The sequence below is a fragment of the Anopheles darlingi genome, chromosome 3 (genome assembly GCF_943734745.1).
Source record: "Anopheles darlingi chromosome 3, idAnoDarlMG_H_01, whole genome shotgun sequence".
Lineage (NCBI taxonomy): Eukaryota > Metazoa > Arthropoda > Insecta > Diptera > Culicidae > Anopheles > Anopheles darlingi.
The window spans coordinates 19,923,990-19,938,966 of NC_064875.1; the positions used below are offsets into that span (position 1 = coordinate 19,923,990).

The following is a 14,977-nucleotide window of genomic DNA, read 5'->3' on the forward strand; positions in this document are numbered from 1 at the left end:
TTTTTCCGATGACGACATCGACTGCTGCGATTGGAGGAGCACGACGCTACGTGGAAAATGCATCACCATCAGAGGCGCTCCTAGTGGTATCCTGGCACCCCAGCTTAGCACACACGTAAAAGGGGGCCATTTGGTATGGGGCGACTGATGCCGTCTCGCTTCTGCCAATAGAAATGAGAGTGTGTGTGTGTGTGTTTGTGTTGGTGTTTTACGCCACACTTCCTGTTACAACCGAGCGCCGTTCTCGAATTGTAAAGGAAGAACTCTGGCACGGAAGTAGCACCAGCTGGCTTGGCGTCCTTCTTGCCAACCAAAACCTCGAAATATTCTCCCACCTTCTACCCGCAACCTCCTGCCACCGTTCGTTCTACAAGGTTCTTCTTGAACCACACTCGACAAAAGGATTTTCCATCTTCAAAAGGACGAACTTTTGTACAGTTCCGCTTGAAAAGCGATATACCTTCCGGTAGGTTTCTGCCGTAGCGAACAGGAAGACAGCACAGCCAGCAAACAATTGTGACCGCAGGATTCGCTTCTTCCCTTTTCCTCTTTCAATTGTGGTTTCAAGGAAGCGATTTTCCGGCGTGTCATAAGCGGTAATTACCGCGATAAGAATATGGTTCCACAATTTATAAGCCCAAAGAGGCAACGGTATAACATTGGGAGAGTTGGCACAGAGGCAGAATAGAGGCGCCATAGGGACTACACAATCGATTCGAGTTAATTAGCAATGGAATGCAAATGAGGTGAGAAATGCAGCCGCTATTATGCTGGTTAGTAGCACACTGTCAATTGAGGCAATGACCGATGGAGCCTGGCGCAAGGGTAAAAGGATATTTATTGCACAAACATTTCGTGTCGTACGGTGGTTTCACGTGGCAGAGATTTAAACGAGTTATTAATTATACTAATTTATGTATCCTTCAAAAGTGAAACCATGAAAACCATTTCATGGTGTAGCAGCGTTCACTTGCCACAACAAATGGAAACCACGGCTTAGAGCATCAAAAAGTAGGCGCGCATGTGAGACTACCACACGTGCTACAAACGGTAGAGGAGCAAACGCTTCCTTTGATCCGACCTCGGTAGCTCCTATGCTCCTATGCTCCTACGCTTGCCAATACATCCCAAAAGTTGCAAAACTTGCTATCGATTTTTTTTCCTTTTCACCGTCCAAACGGGAGCAAGAGAGAAAGGACTCGGCATCCGTTTCGCGCACACACAAACACACGCACACGTACACACATACACAATCAAACACAAGTAGGCGAGAGGCGAGAGACAGTGCTCGGTTCATCACGACACGGTTTCCTTGTTCCCGGCCGCGCCGTTCCGCTTTTTCCTTCCGTTTGTATGCTCCGTCTCCCAAGGAGCGCAGGTACGCACCCGGAAGGAAGCGAAGGATACGGGACGCTCGGGAATTGTGAATGTGTGCGAACGCAGTACGAACGGAATAAGAGTTGGCCGTTGAAACCGGGTAACTATGCCGCGGAAAGCCGGCGTTTCACTGAATGAAGCAACCTTTGGCTGTTCGGATCGAATTTTGAAAATTCACTATGACAATTTCGTACACGTTTGATGGGTACTTTTATGACTTCACATACAACAAAACAAAAAAAAATGAGCACGGCTTACCGGCAATAACCAATGCGGTGTGCGATAAAACACTTGGCGGACGCGGACAAACGTGACCTTTCGCGGCGAACGCTAAAATAATTCTCAGCCACGTTCATTCAACGTTTGTTCATTGTTGCCCAGAGATAGAGCATCGTGAAGGATGGAGGCGCCACGGCGTCACAACGACACACAAACGAATGCGTCGTCGTTCATTCCGAGCGGGGTTTTTGCGTTGGCCAGAGCGAGAAGGGAAGACCGAGAGAGGTGGCAAAAAGGGGTTGAAGCATAACCGAGCAAGCGTACGCAATCTCGTGGAAATTCATCTTCACGAGCGGCCGTTGCGTGAATCGGACCGCGGCACACCGGGACAGTATCGTTGCGAGCAATATCGTTCCAAATCGTTAGTTTTTTGTTATTGTGCTGTGCATTGGCTATAAGGATAATTATTTGAATTCATTTATTTTTTTAATCTTTTCTAAAAAAAGCATTAAGCAAAATTAAAAACATATATAACATAAAAGAAAGATGGATTTCCTTGGAGCTTAAAGTTGCTAAAAATCACCTTCTAGTAGAATTGAATGCCGTTTGGTTTTTCCAAGTGTTTCTGGAAGGAAATCGTACACTATTGTACTTTGCTATCAATGGTTCTTTGCTCTATTTGTCGCTGAAGTTCAGGGCATCCATGTTGAACGATTATTATGTGCGCAGCGATGCGCATCCACTGTGGCCGAACTCCGGTGAACACTTGGAGTTGCTTGAAAACGGATGCTGCGTGAAAGAACTTCTTGCGTTTTGGTTTTTGTAAAAATTCGTAATTTGAAAACCGTTGCACTTGGACACGACATTTTTAAAATCCCAGATCATTTTTATTATAATCTGCAGTATTTTCGTAGGAAAAGGTACTAGGTACGTAAATACGCAGCTTCCTTAGGTCCACTCAATAGGCGGTGCCAGACGGGGCGAAAACCCTAGCGCAAACGAAAAAATTAATGCCAAAACGGTTTCGCTTAACCCTTACACGCTGTCAAACTTTTATACGTCCGCGGACTTTTTCGCTGAACCCTTGACGCTATCGAACGCTTTATTTACGAAAATGTAGGTTCTTTTCGTATTGTTTTTGCATTTTTAATATAAATATAACAGCAACAGCAACAAAATCGTTAAAAACTGCAAAATTTATTCGGAAATCAACTTCAGCGGCCAAAACACAGATGAAAACAATACGTTTGACATTTCGGCATAAATTTTCGGGGTTTTACGCCTGCCACACGAAGCGAAAACATTTTGGCATTAATGTGCAAATTTGCGCGCAAATTTTCGCTCCGTGTGGCAGCATCTAATAAATGTTTTCGATCATTCATTCTAATCGGAGAATACATGCGCTTGATCACGGCCTTTCACCACTATCGCTTCTATCCAATCGATGTGCGGTGTGATATCGTTTACATACAAATTAGATGTACAATTCCTGCTCAGAATTGACATAACACCGTATGTAAAAATCGGCGTATTCCAGTTAGTTCCACTAATTGCAGATGCACCATAATCGATCTGAAAGAAGAACAGAATTAGCTCGTTATCGTCATCATCAAGAGATTAATATGTGGCGCATCTTACCGAACATACACCTGGCATTAGGTTGATACTTTGGTCAAAGGAAACCAAATCGGTGTTGGGATAATTTGTGGTTTTTAAAGCGTCCATTGATGAATGAAAGATTTCGATGGTATCATGTGTAAACAACATTGTATTGTTGTAAATCGATGATCCAAAGGCCCGGAATCGCGGAACTCCCCAGTCTCCGTCGACACGACGATCCCAGAGACAGGCTGGTCGGAAATAGTCCGTATTGAGAACATTTTCGACCTTCACCAGTGCGATATCGTTTTCTGGTCTGTCCGGTTTATATTTTGGGGACACATAGACGTCAGTAACGCCAATTCTCTCAGGAAGTTCGTCGCTTTTAAATCCAATAAACTTTGGGTATCCTTTTCGTGAAGTTACACACTGGGCTGATGTCAGCAGGAACTGGTAGTCGATCAATGTGGCACCGCACTCAAACACCGATGTGTCTTCTTCGTTCCACAATAGTCCGAAACGATAAATGGGGTAAGGGTCAAATTTAAGAGGTACTTCCTGCATCTTCCTTTTGGGACATTTGAAGCTTTGTGTACATACTGAAAGCGTTGAGTAAGCCAGGTTAGCCAGTGTCAATGTATAACGATAAAGCATCATACCTGCATAGCTTAACGATCGATTTGTCTCTTGCTCAAGCCAATCGATATAGGCGCCGATTCGGGTATACACCCCCGTTGATCCTACTCCGCACGGTGTTCCAAACGAAACAACTCCAGCAATTAATGAAATCACGTTGCCTCGAACGTCCGGCCGCTTCACTCCTATCGAACCCCCGGAATCTCCTTCACAAGTATCCATGTTGTTCCCAGCAGCGCAAAATTGATCGTCTCTGAGTCCATCGGGGATCGATCTTTGATGAGCTATTCTCTCAGAGCAGTTGTTTAAATCGATCTTCTCCAGCAGTGCGCGCTGTAAGGTTGGACTAAGGTCTTCTCCAAAACCGGTTACACCAAATCCAATGGCATCCATGCGCTCGGTAGGAAGGTCAGGCTCTCGCCATAAGCAAGCAGGACATACCGCTGCATTGAATATAGCGGGTTCTACCAGCTCAATTAGCGCTATGTCGAAATAGCTGCGAGAGCCGCGATACTGTGGGTGCTCTATAATTCGTCGGATACCGATCTGCTGAGCTAAGAAATCGTTCACTGAGCTATTGAAATCAGCATCTCCAATTCGGACGGTATCAGGAGCATTACTAAACAAGATGATATGTACAAACGGTTAACAACTACACCTTAACTGTTAAAAGGCAGCTATACAATTACTTTTCAAAATCAGAATTGCAGTGTGCGGCAGTCAGTATGAACACTTCGGTGATCAAACTGCCACCACAGAGGTAGTCAATTTTTCCACTGGATCTAGTCCAACCGATAGCAGCCTGTAACGGATTCACATGATGAATCCTTCTAAACAAAGACCCAGTTTGCGATGCTTACCATGTGCGTGAAATCATCGGCGAAGGCCTGTACACCACCGAAAACCTGCGTAGTAGCGGTAGGTTCTGCTATCTTGCCCATTGGCTGCGGCTTCGAAGGAGGTTGAATTTCTCCATTTCCCTTTGGATGAGGCTTCGAATAGAAGCGCGTTGGACAGTCTGAAGCCAAATCAATGGGTAAATGACATCAAAGCACACCAAAACTGTCATCTGTTGTGTGTCTTACCTTTCATATTTGTTCTCTCATTATAGTCCCTTGGTGCATCACCGAACAATGAAACAGTTTGACCAGAAACCACAACATTCAAAACGAAAACTAACCAAAACGCCAAATCACGAACACGATGCTCCATGCTCCTGCAAGACTGTCCTGTCCGAGCACACGCGAGTTACTAACCCCTCTGGAGTAGCTCATTGTGGTTGTGGGGTATTCACCAGTCTAGCGAGGGTATAAAACTGGTTTTCAAAGTTTGCCATACCCGTTTGGCAAAAAGCACACAATGTGCCCGCCTTATGTTTAAACACGCGTTAAGCGGCCACTTTGTGAGGCAGATTCAGAAAAAATGGTTAGCGGCCGCTTAAACATTAATCCCCTTGTGTGCTTTTTGTCATACGGGATATGAATTACTTAGCGTAGCGTGAAAATCCTCTAATCTCCTCCTTTTAAACTTACATATTCGAGGATCAACCTACTATTAGTCATCAATCTTAACCTTGTTTGCTGCTTTGTTTTGTAAGCGGATTATTTAAAAAAAACACATCTGGCCAGATTACAAATTTTTGCAAAACACTCTTTCTTGCCAGATCTGATGATGATGACCTTCTGAGTAGATACAAATGTACTACACAGGGGCTACAGTTAGAGTTGTTATCAAAGGAGGATCATGATGGGACAAAAAAAAACACAGGAGCCATTGATTTGGAACTCCCATAAAATTGCCCACAAATCATTTCACATAATATGACACATAATGATTTACAAAAGAAAAGCTTTATTTTCGTCATCAATAGAAATGTGTTGGTTAACCCTGCGCGAACGGAGAGTTGGAGTTGGTCGTCAGATGGTACACACCGTTTACGCCACGGCCCCGGTTCGACGGTTCACCGCCCATGTTAGCATCCGGTCCACTAGGAGTGCACCGTCCGCTGGTAATCTCGCCATGGTTAGCACAACGCACCGAGCGGAAGCCCACCGACGTGGACACCGTTTCAGCGAAAAAGTCGTTCACCCGGTTGTGCGCACAGATACCGGCCACATCAAGGATACATCCCGGCTGCGATCGTCCACCGTTCGGGTAGAAGTTAGCATGGGCCAACGGCTGATCAAAGCCCAACAATCCCGCGTTCGTGTAGATGGCCTCGGTGTAATGCGCATCGTTGGCTCCGAAGATATCGGCCTGTCCAGCCGAGAACAGCGGACCAGCCGGGTCCAGTCCAATGATCGTGTTCAGCTGACCATTCTGGTGCTTGCCAGCATTGGCGGCAACGTGCGCACCGAGACTGTGCCCGATCAGGTTGATGTTATCGCGAGACGCACCGGTAGCACCGACGATCGTGTTGATCATACGCGAAATGATCTCACCAACCGCACCGACACGGTTACGGGCCGCAATGTAGTTGATCGTCTGCGAACCTGCACCCCAGTCGACGTTCACGATGTTGAACTCGCCGACGCGGATGTAGTGATCCTTGATGCTCCAGTGCAGACTCGCATCCTCGCCCTCAAGGAACCCATGGATCAGGAAGCGCGTCGGATGGGCCGGATTGAAGTTGCTGCCCGACACCGACTGCTGGCTGTTCCAGTTGATCACCTGCGGGTGTACCGGGTTGCGCCGGGTGTACAGACGGAACACGACATCCGTCTCCGGGTTGAACAGCGGTTCGGCCTCGTTCTCACCGGTTGGCACATTGTGCGGATTGGTGTTGATGAGATGCAACCGTCCGCGGGCATCCGGAATCAGGGCCCACGGTTGATTTGACTCCAGTGGGGCAGCACTGCCAAAGGCAGCCAACGCCACAACGCTCAGTACTATTGCTGCTTTCATTGTCGGTGTACTACTGAACCACTGCGCCCGTCGGCGACACTCTTTTATGGTCAACAAATGTTCGTCCCCCTGGAAGTTGCCCGGTATCTTATCGTGATCGATTTGCGGGGGGGACGGAGAGCAGTGATCAGCAAAGTAGCTAATCTTATCCGTCTTTGTGTGAGGTCCAAATGGCGCTTTCCAGAAGCTCGGGGCTCGGGCGTTTTTTTTTTTTTGGGCACCGACCACCAGGTGCGCCTCGCCATAAACTACGTATTGTTACTCCTGCTACCGACTTCTTGACGTCAAGCGCTCGTTAGACGTTGTAGATAAGGATTGTAAAACAGATTTATTTTTAAAAATCACAATCAGCCAAACGGCCGCGAATCGCAAAATGACGATGACGGTAAAGGCGGATAAATGCGAAGATGGGTGTACTCGAGCTTATCCGAGCGAGAACGGTGCGGCGGCACGGGTGGTCAGCGTGAAGACACCCTCGGTGCCCGTACCAAAGTTAGAGGGCTCACCACCCATCGGACGGCTCGCTCCCTGAACGGAGCAGTTTCCGGTAAGGATTTCATCGTACGAACCACAGCGCACCGACGTGAATCCACCGGAGACGATCGATTCCGCCAGGAACTCGTAGGCACGACCGTGCGCACAGGCACCGGCCACATCGACACCGCAACCGGGCTGAACCCGGCCACCGTTCGGGTAGAACGAAGCCTGTCCCAGTGGCAGATCGAATCCAAGCAATCCGGCGTTGGTGTGGATCGTCTCGACGTACTGGGCATCGTTGAGCGTGATGCGATCGTTGCTATCGAGCGAGAACAGTGGCAACGCCGGATCCATACCGAAGATTGTGTTCAAGCGTCCAAACTGGAAGAAACCCGCATTACCGGCCGCATGCGCACCGAGACTGTGTCCGGCGATGCTGACGCTCGCGAAGCTAATGCCGGTGTTCGCCTGCAGGAAGTTGATGAACGTGGACACCACGTTACCGACTGCACCGACACGTGCCCGAGCGAACGGATAGTTGATGGTTTGCGCACCGACACCCCAGTCCACGGTGATGACATTGAAATCGCCACGATCCAACCAGGCATCCCTCAGGATCATGTTCACCTCAGAGAAACCATCGTTGTTCCAGCCGTGGATGATGAAGCGCGTCGGATGACCGGCATTGAAGGACGAGGCGGACAAGCTACCGGCATCACCGAGCCCGATAACCTGCGGTGTGTTGCGGTTGCTGCGTGTGTACAGCCGGAAGATGGTATCGGTGGCCGCGGTAAAATGTGGCTCCGGTACCGTCTCGTCGATGTTGTACGGGTTTAGGTTGACCAAATGGAGTCGCCCATCACCGTCCGGCACCAGTGTCCACTGGTCGGCCGCAGGAGCAGCATGTGCTGTGGAGTAAGTTACTACGCGATTAGCGATTTACGAGATCTTTTTTTGTGGAGGGAATTGGACCTACCGATGGCTGCACAGCCAAGGAGCAGTAGAACAGCGCTGTACTTGTACATCTTTCTCCGTCCTCCGTAGGATTTCGACTCCTTAATCTGACTGACACCAATCCACCGCTTTTGGGAGGTGTTTTATAGCACATCACGGTTCGTTTATCGCGTCGTAGGAGTTCAATCTTTGATTAATCGGCTCGTCCTTTCGATACAACAGAGCAACATCGGGGGGGTGCTACTGATAACACTGGTGCTAAGCAGGTGCGCCTAATTACTTTATTGTGTGGGAATTTCGATGGCCTATCTGCCGCCAATAACAACAACGAGTAGATGTGCCTGTTGCTACTGTTGCAGTAGGCAACGCCTTCCTTCCGGCTTCGGCACGACACGAGAAAGCTAGATCTGCGTCACAGCAGGCGAGCTCCACCAATCGATCTTGGCTTGGCGGACCTTAACGTGCCCCCTGTCAGGGGACAAACAATCGCTTCTGCACGTGTTCAAAACGCGACATTATTGTACAGTGCGTGCGTATACACTCCAGCGAGCATGCCTCGCCTGCGAGCCTCCACCGGAATTGGCCGGCCGATAAGGTCCTTCTACGCACTTCGATGAATCGAGAATCGTCCGTCTCTAAATCGGGTGTTAATCGGTGACGTAGCTATCGGATGATGATAAGCTGTTGGCGCTACCAGCAACCACCAGGCTGCTGGCGGAAAGGTGGTGGTCTTTGGATAGAACGGTTGGAAAGGAAGGAACGCGTATAAAAGCTCAAGCGGTGTCTGCAGACGAACCGTTGGATCTTCAAAAGCAGGACAACAGGATGAAGGGAACAGTGGTTTGCGCTCTGGTGCTGGTGCAGCTCTTTGGAGGTAACAGAAACCGGATTTTTCGTCTCGTAAAAGATACTTATCGGTTCGTTTTGTCTTTCAGCTCTGGCGTCTGACAACTGGAAGCTGGTACCGGATGAGTCTGGCAGGTTGCGATTGATCAACACCAACCCGTACGATATCCCGGAGGATGAGAACGTGGTAGAGCCACTGTTCAATCCGGAAACGGACGTCATCTTCCGTCTGTTCACACGTCGCAATCCGGCCCATGGACAGGTTCTCCAGTGGAACAGTGCGGCCTCGGTGCAGAATTCCAACTTTATCGCATCGCATCCGACGCGGTTCACCATCCACGGTTGGAACGGTGGCGAAACGTCCGGGCTGCATGCCAACATCCGCCAGAACTATCTCGGTGTGGGCGAGTTCAATGTGATTGCGGTCGATTGGGGTGCAGGTGCGCAGACGGCGAACTATATCGCGGCACGGAACCGTGTTGCTGCCGTCGGTGATATCATATCGCGCATGGTTAATACGCTGGTATCGGCGTCCGGTACTTCCCGGAACAATATCTACTTGATCGGTCACAGTCTTGGGGCTCACGCGGCCGGTAATGCCGGTAGGCAGCAGAATGGACAGCTGAACACGATCGTTGGGCTGGATCCGGCGGGCCCGCTGTTTTCGCTGGGCGATTCGGACATTATGGCACCGCGCGATGCGCAGTATACCGAGGCCATCTTCACGAATGCCGGTTTGCTGGGATTCGATCTGCCATTGTCTGATGCTAACTTCTTCCCGAACGGTGGTCGTTCGCAGCCTGGTTGCGGTATCGATATCGCCGGTAACTGTGCTCACTCACGTGCGCATGAACTGTACGCTGAGTCCGTTTCGTCGGCAGCTGGATTCCGCGCGACACGCTGTGGCAGCCATGGTGAGATCATAGCTGGACAGTGCACTAACACTGGTACGGCCGTGATGGGCGGAGAGCCTTCGAATCAGGGCCGTGGTGTGAACGGTATGTTCATCGTCAGCACCAACGGTAACTCTCCGTTTGCTCAAGGTTAGAGATTTAGAAGGCGAAAGACGATTGTTTCAATAAACCATAAGACTGCTGTACTTGGTGATAAGCAAGATTTGAGATATTTTTGGAAACTTTCCTAAACTTGCGGGCGTACGCCACCAGCGCGGGGGGTCACACCGGGGTAATCTTATCGGGGATTCAAAATGGCAATCTCATCAACTAGCGTTACGGCAATCATGGCGGAATCATGGGAAATACCCAGAAGGTTGTCTGGAATTCACGATAAACCACCCAACGGGCATAACAAAGGTCATTGACGTAAGTTATAAATTAGAGTTACACCGTTTGATAGACCAACAGTGTGGCTGCTCTACAGTTGCCTCGTACGTCGTAGAAAATGATCCGAGTAACACTCCTTCTTCTGGTAGCGTTGCTAATTCTGCTGGTTGCCTCGCAACCGGTCGAGCGCAACGCGAACTGGCAGCTCGTCCCCGACAGCTCCGGTAGACTGCATCTGGTCAATACGAATCCTTACAATCTGGATCAGCAGGACGTGGCACCACTCTTCAATCCCGAGCAAGATCTGATCTTCCGCCTGTTCACACGTGCCAATCCGACTACGCCGCAAATTCTGGAGTTCGGTAACCCGGCATCGATTGCGGCCTCGAACTTCAATCCCGCTCATCCGACGCGTTTCACTATCCACGGTTGGAACAGCAACGGTAACGATGGTATGAACACGAACATCCGGAACCGGTACCACGCCGTCGGGGACTACAATGTGATCAGTGTCGATTGGAGTGCCGGTGCGGTAAACCCGAACTATATTGCCGCCCGTAACGCCGTCGGACCGGCCGGTGCAGCGTTGGCCGCATTTATCGATCAGGTGGTGGCGGCCGGTGCCTCGCCGGACAATATTTACGTCATTGGGTTCAGTCTTGGTGCGCATGTTGCCGGTAATGCGGGTAAGGGACAGAATGGACGCCTTAACACCGTGATTGCGCTGGATCCGGCCGGTCCGCTGTTTTCGCTCGGTCAACCGGATGCCGTGTCACCGGCTGATGCACGGTACGTTGAGATGATCATGACGAATGGAGGATTGCTGGGTAACAGCGTGCCGATGGGACAGTCAACCTTCACGCCGAACGGTGGTCGTGTGCAACCCGGGTGCGGAACGGATATCGGTGGTGGCTGTGCTCACGGACGGGCTCCGGCGTACTTTGCAGAGTCGATTGGTAGCTCTACCGCCTTCCGGTCGACACGGTGCGCCAGTATCCAGGAGGTGGTAGAAGGCAACTGTACTCCCAGTGGACCGGATGCGAACATGGGTGGTGAACCGTCCAACTATGGACGAGGAGTGTCGGGAGTCTACTTCCTTACCACCAACGATGCTGCTCCTTTTGCTAGAGGATAACCTTAGAATCGACGAAGCGATTGATAATTTGCATGAAATAAAATATGGAATCCCTCTACAGATTTGATTCTAATATTTCATGTTGTCATCATGTCGAAAAGTCATACATTTCATGATGTAAAAAATAGATAAAATATCAAGTAAACTAATCAGCTCATCTATTGAGAGTAATCGATAAAGTGAGCCATACTAAGGTGTCAAAAAATGAGAATGATCTAGCAACCTAGCTAGCTTATCCAAGCGATATTGCGCTGATCAAAGGTCCGGGAAATCCCAGGAGTCTAAAGATATTCAAATTAGTAACAATCAGAACAACATAGTACATAGTAAAAGGTGCGAAAGTATATTTCAAAGGTAATAAGTCTTGTAAGCAACAGATCAACAGGTCTCTAACCTTGCGCGAACGGGCTCTGCGCGTTGGTAGTGAGGAAGTACACACCATTCACACCGCGGCCAATGTTGGAAGGCTCTCCACCCATACGTGCATTCGCTCCCGAGGATACGCAGTTGTTGTTCACGATCTGGTCGTAGTTGGCACAGCGAACCGAGTTGAAACCACTTTGGGCCGTACGGATAGATTCACCGAAGAACTGCCAGGCACGGCTGTGAGCGCAAGTACCAGCAATATCGACACCGCATCCTGGCTGGCTACGGCCACCGTTCGGGTAGAAATCAGCCTGTCCGAGCGGTAGATCGAAACCGAGCAGTCCTCCGTTGGTGTGGATAACTTCGACGTAGTTGGCATCACCCGAAGCGACACGGTTAGCCGGATCGTTGATGGAGAACAGAGGCAGGGCCGGATCCAGTGCGATGACCGAGTTCAGGCGACCGCGGGTCACTCGCTTGCCGACAATACCGGCGGTATGACCACCGAGACTGTGTCCCGCCACGTACACATTGTTGAACGACATGCCACCGCTCTGGTTAAGGAAATCAACGAAGCGACCCACGGTAGCACCGACGGCGTTGATGTGGTTCCGGGAGGTGATGTAGTTGGGGTTCTGGGCGCCCACACCCCAGTCGACGGTGATCACATTGACATCGGCACGGTCCAGGTAGGCATTGCGAAGAAGCACATTCACTTCCGAGCCACCATTGTTGTTCCATCCGTGGATGATGAAACGCGTCTGACGGCCACCGTTCCAGTGTGGTCCAAGGGTTCCCGCGTTTCCGGGCATGATACGATGACCAGCGTTACGGTTGTTGCGCGTGAACAGAAGGAAGATGGTGTCGGCGTCGGCATTGAACAGTGGCGCTGGCTCATCCTGGCTGCCCAGATTGAAGGGATCGGTGTTGACAAGATGCAGGTGACCATCGCCATCGGGCACCAGCTGCCAGTTGCTCTCGAATCCTTGCTCTTCATTGGGAATGTGCTCCTGGCCGATCTCCTCGTTCGGAATATGCTCCAGACCGAACTCCTCGTTCGGAATGTGCTCTACACCGCTAGCACCTTCCTCCAGCGGGAGTGCAGAGGCTGAATTTTTGGAGAGAAAACCGGAAAAACCATACGTTAGCCTACCAGTAGTGCGACATCACGGAAAGATGAACTTACCAACAGCCACGCAAAAGAACAGAACTGCCAATACCTTCATCCTGGATTCGATTGCTTCCAATGACTGGTCCTGCACCTTGGCCAAACGGATCATTTATAGGCTTTATCACAAAAAAAGGGCTGCACGCAATACCAAACCAATAAAACCAGAAGCTAGCAACAAAAGGTTCCTAGCGGGGCTAATCTAATCTCGCGAGGTTTGATGCCCGTTAGGTATTTTGGATTACGCACTGTATCGATGGCGCATTTTTGGTGGTTCGATGTAAATCTGAGTGCTGCTGATAGCGAGTTCTATTCTCAGCTAAAAAAAATATTTAAAAAATAACACAAGGACCAATTAAGCCTTGTATTCTAATCTGTGCGAATTGATGATAATCTACATCACCTCATCCTAACTTTCCCGAATAAGTACAAAAAAAGGATCCACTCGGTCTGTTATCTTATCGCGGATACGACGAGCTAGCGAGAGTATACACACGCTCCCCGTGTGGTCGAATCCGTAAACCTTGGCACTGATGCGGTATTTACGATAGTAAATCGTAGCCATTGTAAAGGTGCGCAAATTGTTTACGATAAAACGGTGGTCAGATTGTGGTCAGCGTTAATTCGCGTAGTACCCTCGGCCATGCAGCGATAAGACTTTGCGTCAGAGCCAAATCTGCTGACTGTTGGTGGTTTGGTATACGCAATTGCCATGTATTAGTACATGGCGCCCTGAAATAGGGTCAAGACTCAACGGCAAGAGAAGAACCAGAAGTGAAGAAATTGGCGCTAGGTAACTGGAGCAACTAATCGGTTCTGGACCTTCTCAGAAACCTCTCCAGAAACCTATCGAGAGTGTGTGAATCACGAGAGCAATAGTAGTAGCAATAGCCTACGAGCGCTGATGAACTAGCAATCAGCTTGCGCCTAATCCACGCAAGATCCCCCTGCGAGAAATTAGTTTTCTTATCGCATTGAATCATCAAAACACCGACTAGTCAAAAGCAATAGCTCAAGCTGAGTCTTACTTCTCAATATTATGTCATAATATGGCGACGGTAACTCTAGTGTGTTTTTATGCACTACACAGTAGTTAGTAGTACCTACACAGTACAGTTCCGTTACCCTATTTGGAGCCGTTTAGAAACGCCATAAATCTGTTCAAAGCCTGGATTCCGGGTACAGACAGGCCACGTGAAGTTGTGGTCTCCACGGCACTTGGAGATAATTAGCTCAACAAACAGTTCCCTCCCACTCCAGAGCCGTTGTCAAGAGGTAGTAGCGGGGTAGGAAGTTTTGTGTGGCGGCGGCGGCGGCGGTGGCTAGTTCGCGGACACTTTAAAAGGGCCTGTCAAGGTACCTCAGAGCAACCTATTATTGTTTCCATTTGCAACCATGAAGACGTGCTCGGTTATAGTCGTTCTCGCTGGTGCCCTAGTTGCCGGTGAACAGGCATTAGCGGTGGAGGAAGTGTGCGCTGGCGATCGGATCGCCATTCCCAAGGATACTGAAAACTTTGAGTGTTGGACGGAACAACAGATACAGGCGGTGGTGCAGCAAAGTGAAGCATTGAAGCGATTTAACGTGGAGAAACATGTACAGTTCCTGCTTTGGACCCAGGATACGGTGAATGGAACCTACGAGCGGTTGGCCATCGGGGAGCTTGACTCTTTGCGAAACGGTTCGTTCAACCCTGCCAATCCAACGCGAATACTGATCCACGGTTGGATGAACAATTGGACATCGGAAGCGGTACACGGATTAGCGCAGACTTACACCGCCAAAGGTGCTTACAATGTTATCGGCATCGATTGGTCTGAGGCTGGTGGATCCTCGGCCAACTACATCGCGGCACGGATTCGTGTGGCTGATGTTGCCGTTGCGATTGCCAAACAGATTGCCCTGTTGCTGCAGGCTGGTCAACAACCCGACCAGATTGTCGTCATCGGCCACAGTCTCGGGGCGCACATTGCCGGATTAACGGGGAAACACTTCGCCAGCTCAACGCCACTG

At 49.7% G+C, this 14,977-nt stretch overlaps 7 protein-coding genes across 7 annotated transcripts in view; 2 read left to right on the plus strand and 5 right to left on the minus strand.

The window, feature by feature from the left end:
• The window catches only part of LOC125957140 (protein unzipped), a 51,979-nt gene extending 50,267 nt beyond the window's left edge, over nt 1-1,712 (minus strand). The window contains exon 1 of the mRNA XM_049689625.1: nt 1,636-1,712. The gene's annotated coding sequence lies outside the window, so the exon portion shown is untranslated. The remainder of the gene's footprint in view (nt 1-1,635) is intronic.
• Nucleotides 1,713-2,803: 1,091 nt separating this feature from the next.
• Nucleotides 2,804-5,047, minus strand: LOC125957358 (transmembrane protease serine 9-like). The gene is made up of 6 exons (XM_049690012.1): nt 4,917-5,047; nt 4,692-4,849; nt 4,521-4,633; nt 3,855-4,450; nt 3,235-3,794; nt 2,804-3,168 (listed from the first exon to the last, which is right to left on the minus strand). The coding sequence occupies exons 1-6, from the start codon at nt 5,041-5,043 to the stop codon at nt 2,980-2,982; spliced, it is 1,743 nt and encodes a 580-aa protein (XP_049545969.1). The 5' UTR covers nt 5,044-5,047; the 3' UTR covers nt 2,804-2,979.
• Nucleotides 5,048-5,712: 665 nt separating this feature from the next.
• On the minus strand, nt 5,713-6,735 carry LOC125957585 (pancreatic triacylglycerol lipase-like). Its single transcript, XM_049690380.1, has one exon. It carries the CDS (start codon nt 6,733-6,735, stop codon nt 5,713-5,715), a length of 1,023 nt encoding a protein of 340 aa, XP_049546337.1.
• A 423-nt stretch (nt 6,736-7,158) lies between these two features.
• Nucleotides 7,159-8,237, minus strand: LOC125957458 (pancreatic triacylglycerol lipase-like). Its single transcript, XM_049690165.1, has 2 exons — nt 8,189-8,237; nt 7,159-8,135 (listed from the first exon to the last, which is right to left on the minus strand). The coding sequence occupies exons 1-2, from the start codon at nt 8,235-8,237 to the stop codon at nt 7,159-7,161; spliced, it is 1,026 nt and encodes a 341-aa protein (XP_049546122.1).
• A 754-nt stretch (nt 8,238-8,991) lies between these two features.
• LOC125956802 (uncharacterized) lies at nt 8,992-11,430 on the plus strand. Its single transcript, XM_049689010.1, has 3 exons — nt 8,992-9,040; nt 9,102-10,055; nt 10,445-11,430. Exons 1-3 carry the CDS (start codon nt 8,992-8,994, stop codon nt 11,428-11,430), a joined length of 1,989 nt encoding a protein of 662 aa, XP_049544967.1.
• A 389-nt stretch (nt 11,431-11,819) lies between these two features.
• Nucleotides 11,820-13,076, minus strand: LOC125956803 (phospholipase A1-like). Its single transcript, XM_049689011.1, has 2 exons — nt 12,983-13,076; nt 11,820-12,904 (listed from the first exon to the last, which is right to left on the minus strand). Exons 1-2 carry the CDS (start codon nt 13,074-13,076, stop codon nt 11,820-11,822), a joined length of 1,179 nt encoding a protein of 392 aa, XP_049544968.1.
• Nucleotides 13,077-14,359: 1,283 nt separating this feature from the next.
• Nucleotides 14,360-14,977, plus strand: part of LOC125953692 (lipase member H-like) — a 1,040-nt gene continuing 422 nt past the window's right edge. The window contains exon 1 of the mRNA XM_049683404.1: nt 14,360-14,977. This exon is cut by the window's right edge and continues 422 nt beyond it. Within this exon, the coding sequence (XP_049539361.1) occupies nt 14,360-14,977 (618 nt within the window).

Bases quoted from the DNA above. Each gene is read 5' to 3' on its own strand.
- LOC125957358 (XM_049690012.1), bottom strand. From the start codon at position 5,043: ATGGAGCATCGTGTTCGTGATTTGGCGTTTTGGTTAGTTTTCGTTTTG. The intron at 4,634-4,691 runs GTAAGCATCGCA...AATCCGTTACAG, and splicing joins CCGATGATTTCACGCACATG to GCTGCTATCGGTTGGACTAG. The intron at 3,795-3,854 runs GTATGATGCTTT...CAACGCTTTCAG, and splicing joins TCGATCGTTAAGCTATGCAG to TATGTACACAAAGCTTCAAA.
- LOC125957585 (XM_049690380.1), bottom strand. From the start codon at position 6,735: ATGAAAGCAGCAATAGTACTGAGCGTTGTGGCGTTGGCTGCCTTTGGC.
- LOC125957458 (XM_049690165.1), bottom strand. From the start codon at position 8,237: ATGTACAAGTACAGCGCTGTTCTACTGCTCCTTGGCTGTGCAGCCATC. The intron at 8,136-8,188 runs GTAGGTCCAATT...CTAATCGCGTAG, and splicing joins CCTTGGCTGTGCAGCCATCG to TAACTTACTCCACAGCACAT.
- LOC125956802 (XM_049689010.1), top strand. From the start codon at position 8,992: ATGAAGGGAACAGTGGTTTGCGCTCTGGTGCTGGTGCAGCTCTTTGGA. The intron at 9,041-9,101 runs GTAACAGAAACC...TTTGTCTTTCAG, and splicing joins GCTGGTGCAGCTCTTTGGAG to CTCTGGCGTCTGACAACTGG. The intron at 10,056-10,444 runs GTTAGAGATTTA...TTCTTCTGGTAG, and splicing joins TAACTCTCCGTTTGCTCAAG to CGTTGCTAATTCTGCTGGTT.
- LOC125956803 (XM_049689011.1), bottom strand. From the start codon at position 13,076: ATGATCCGTTTGGCCAAGGTGCAGGACCAGTCATTGGAAGCAATCGAA. The intron at 12,905-12,982 runs GTAAGTTCATCT...CCAAAAATTCAG, and splicing joins GTTCTTTTGCGTGGCTGTTG to CCTCTGCACTCCCGCTGGAG.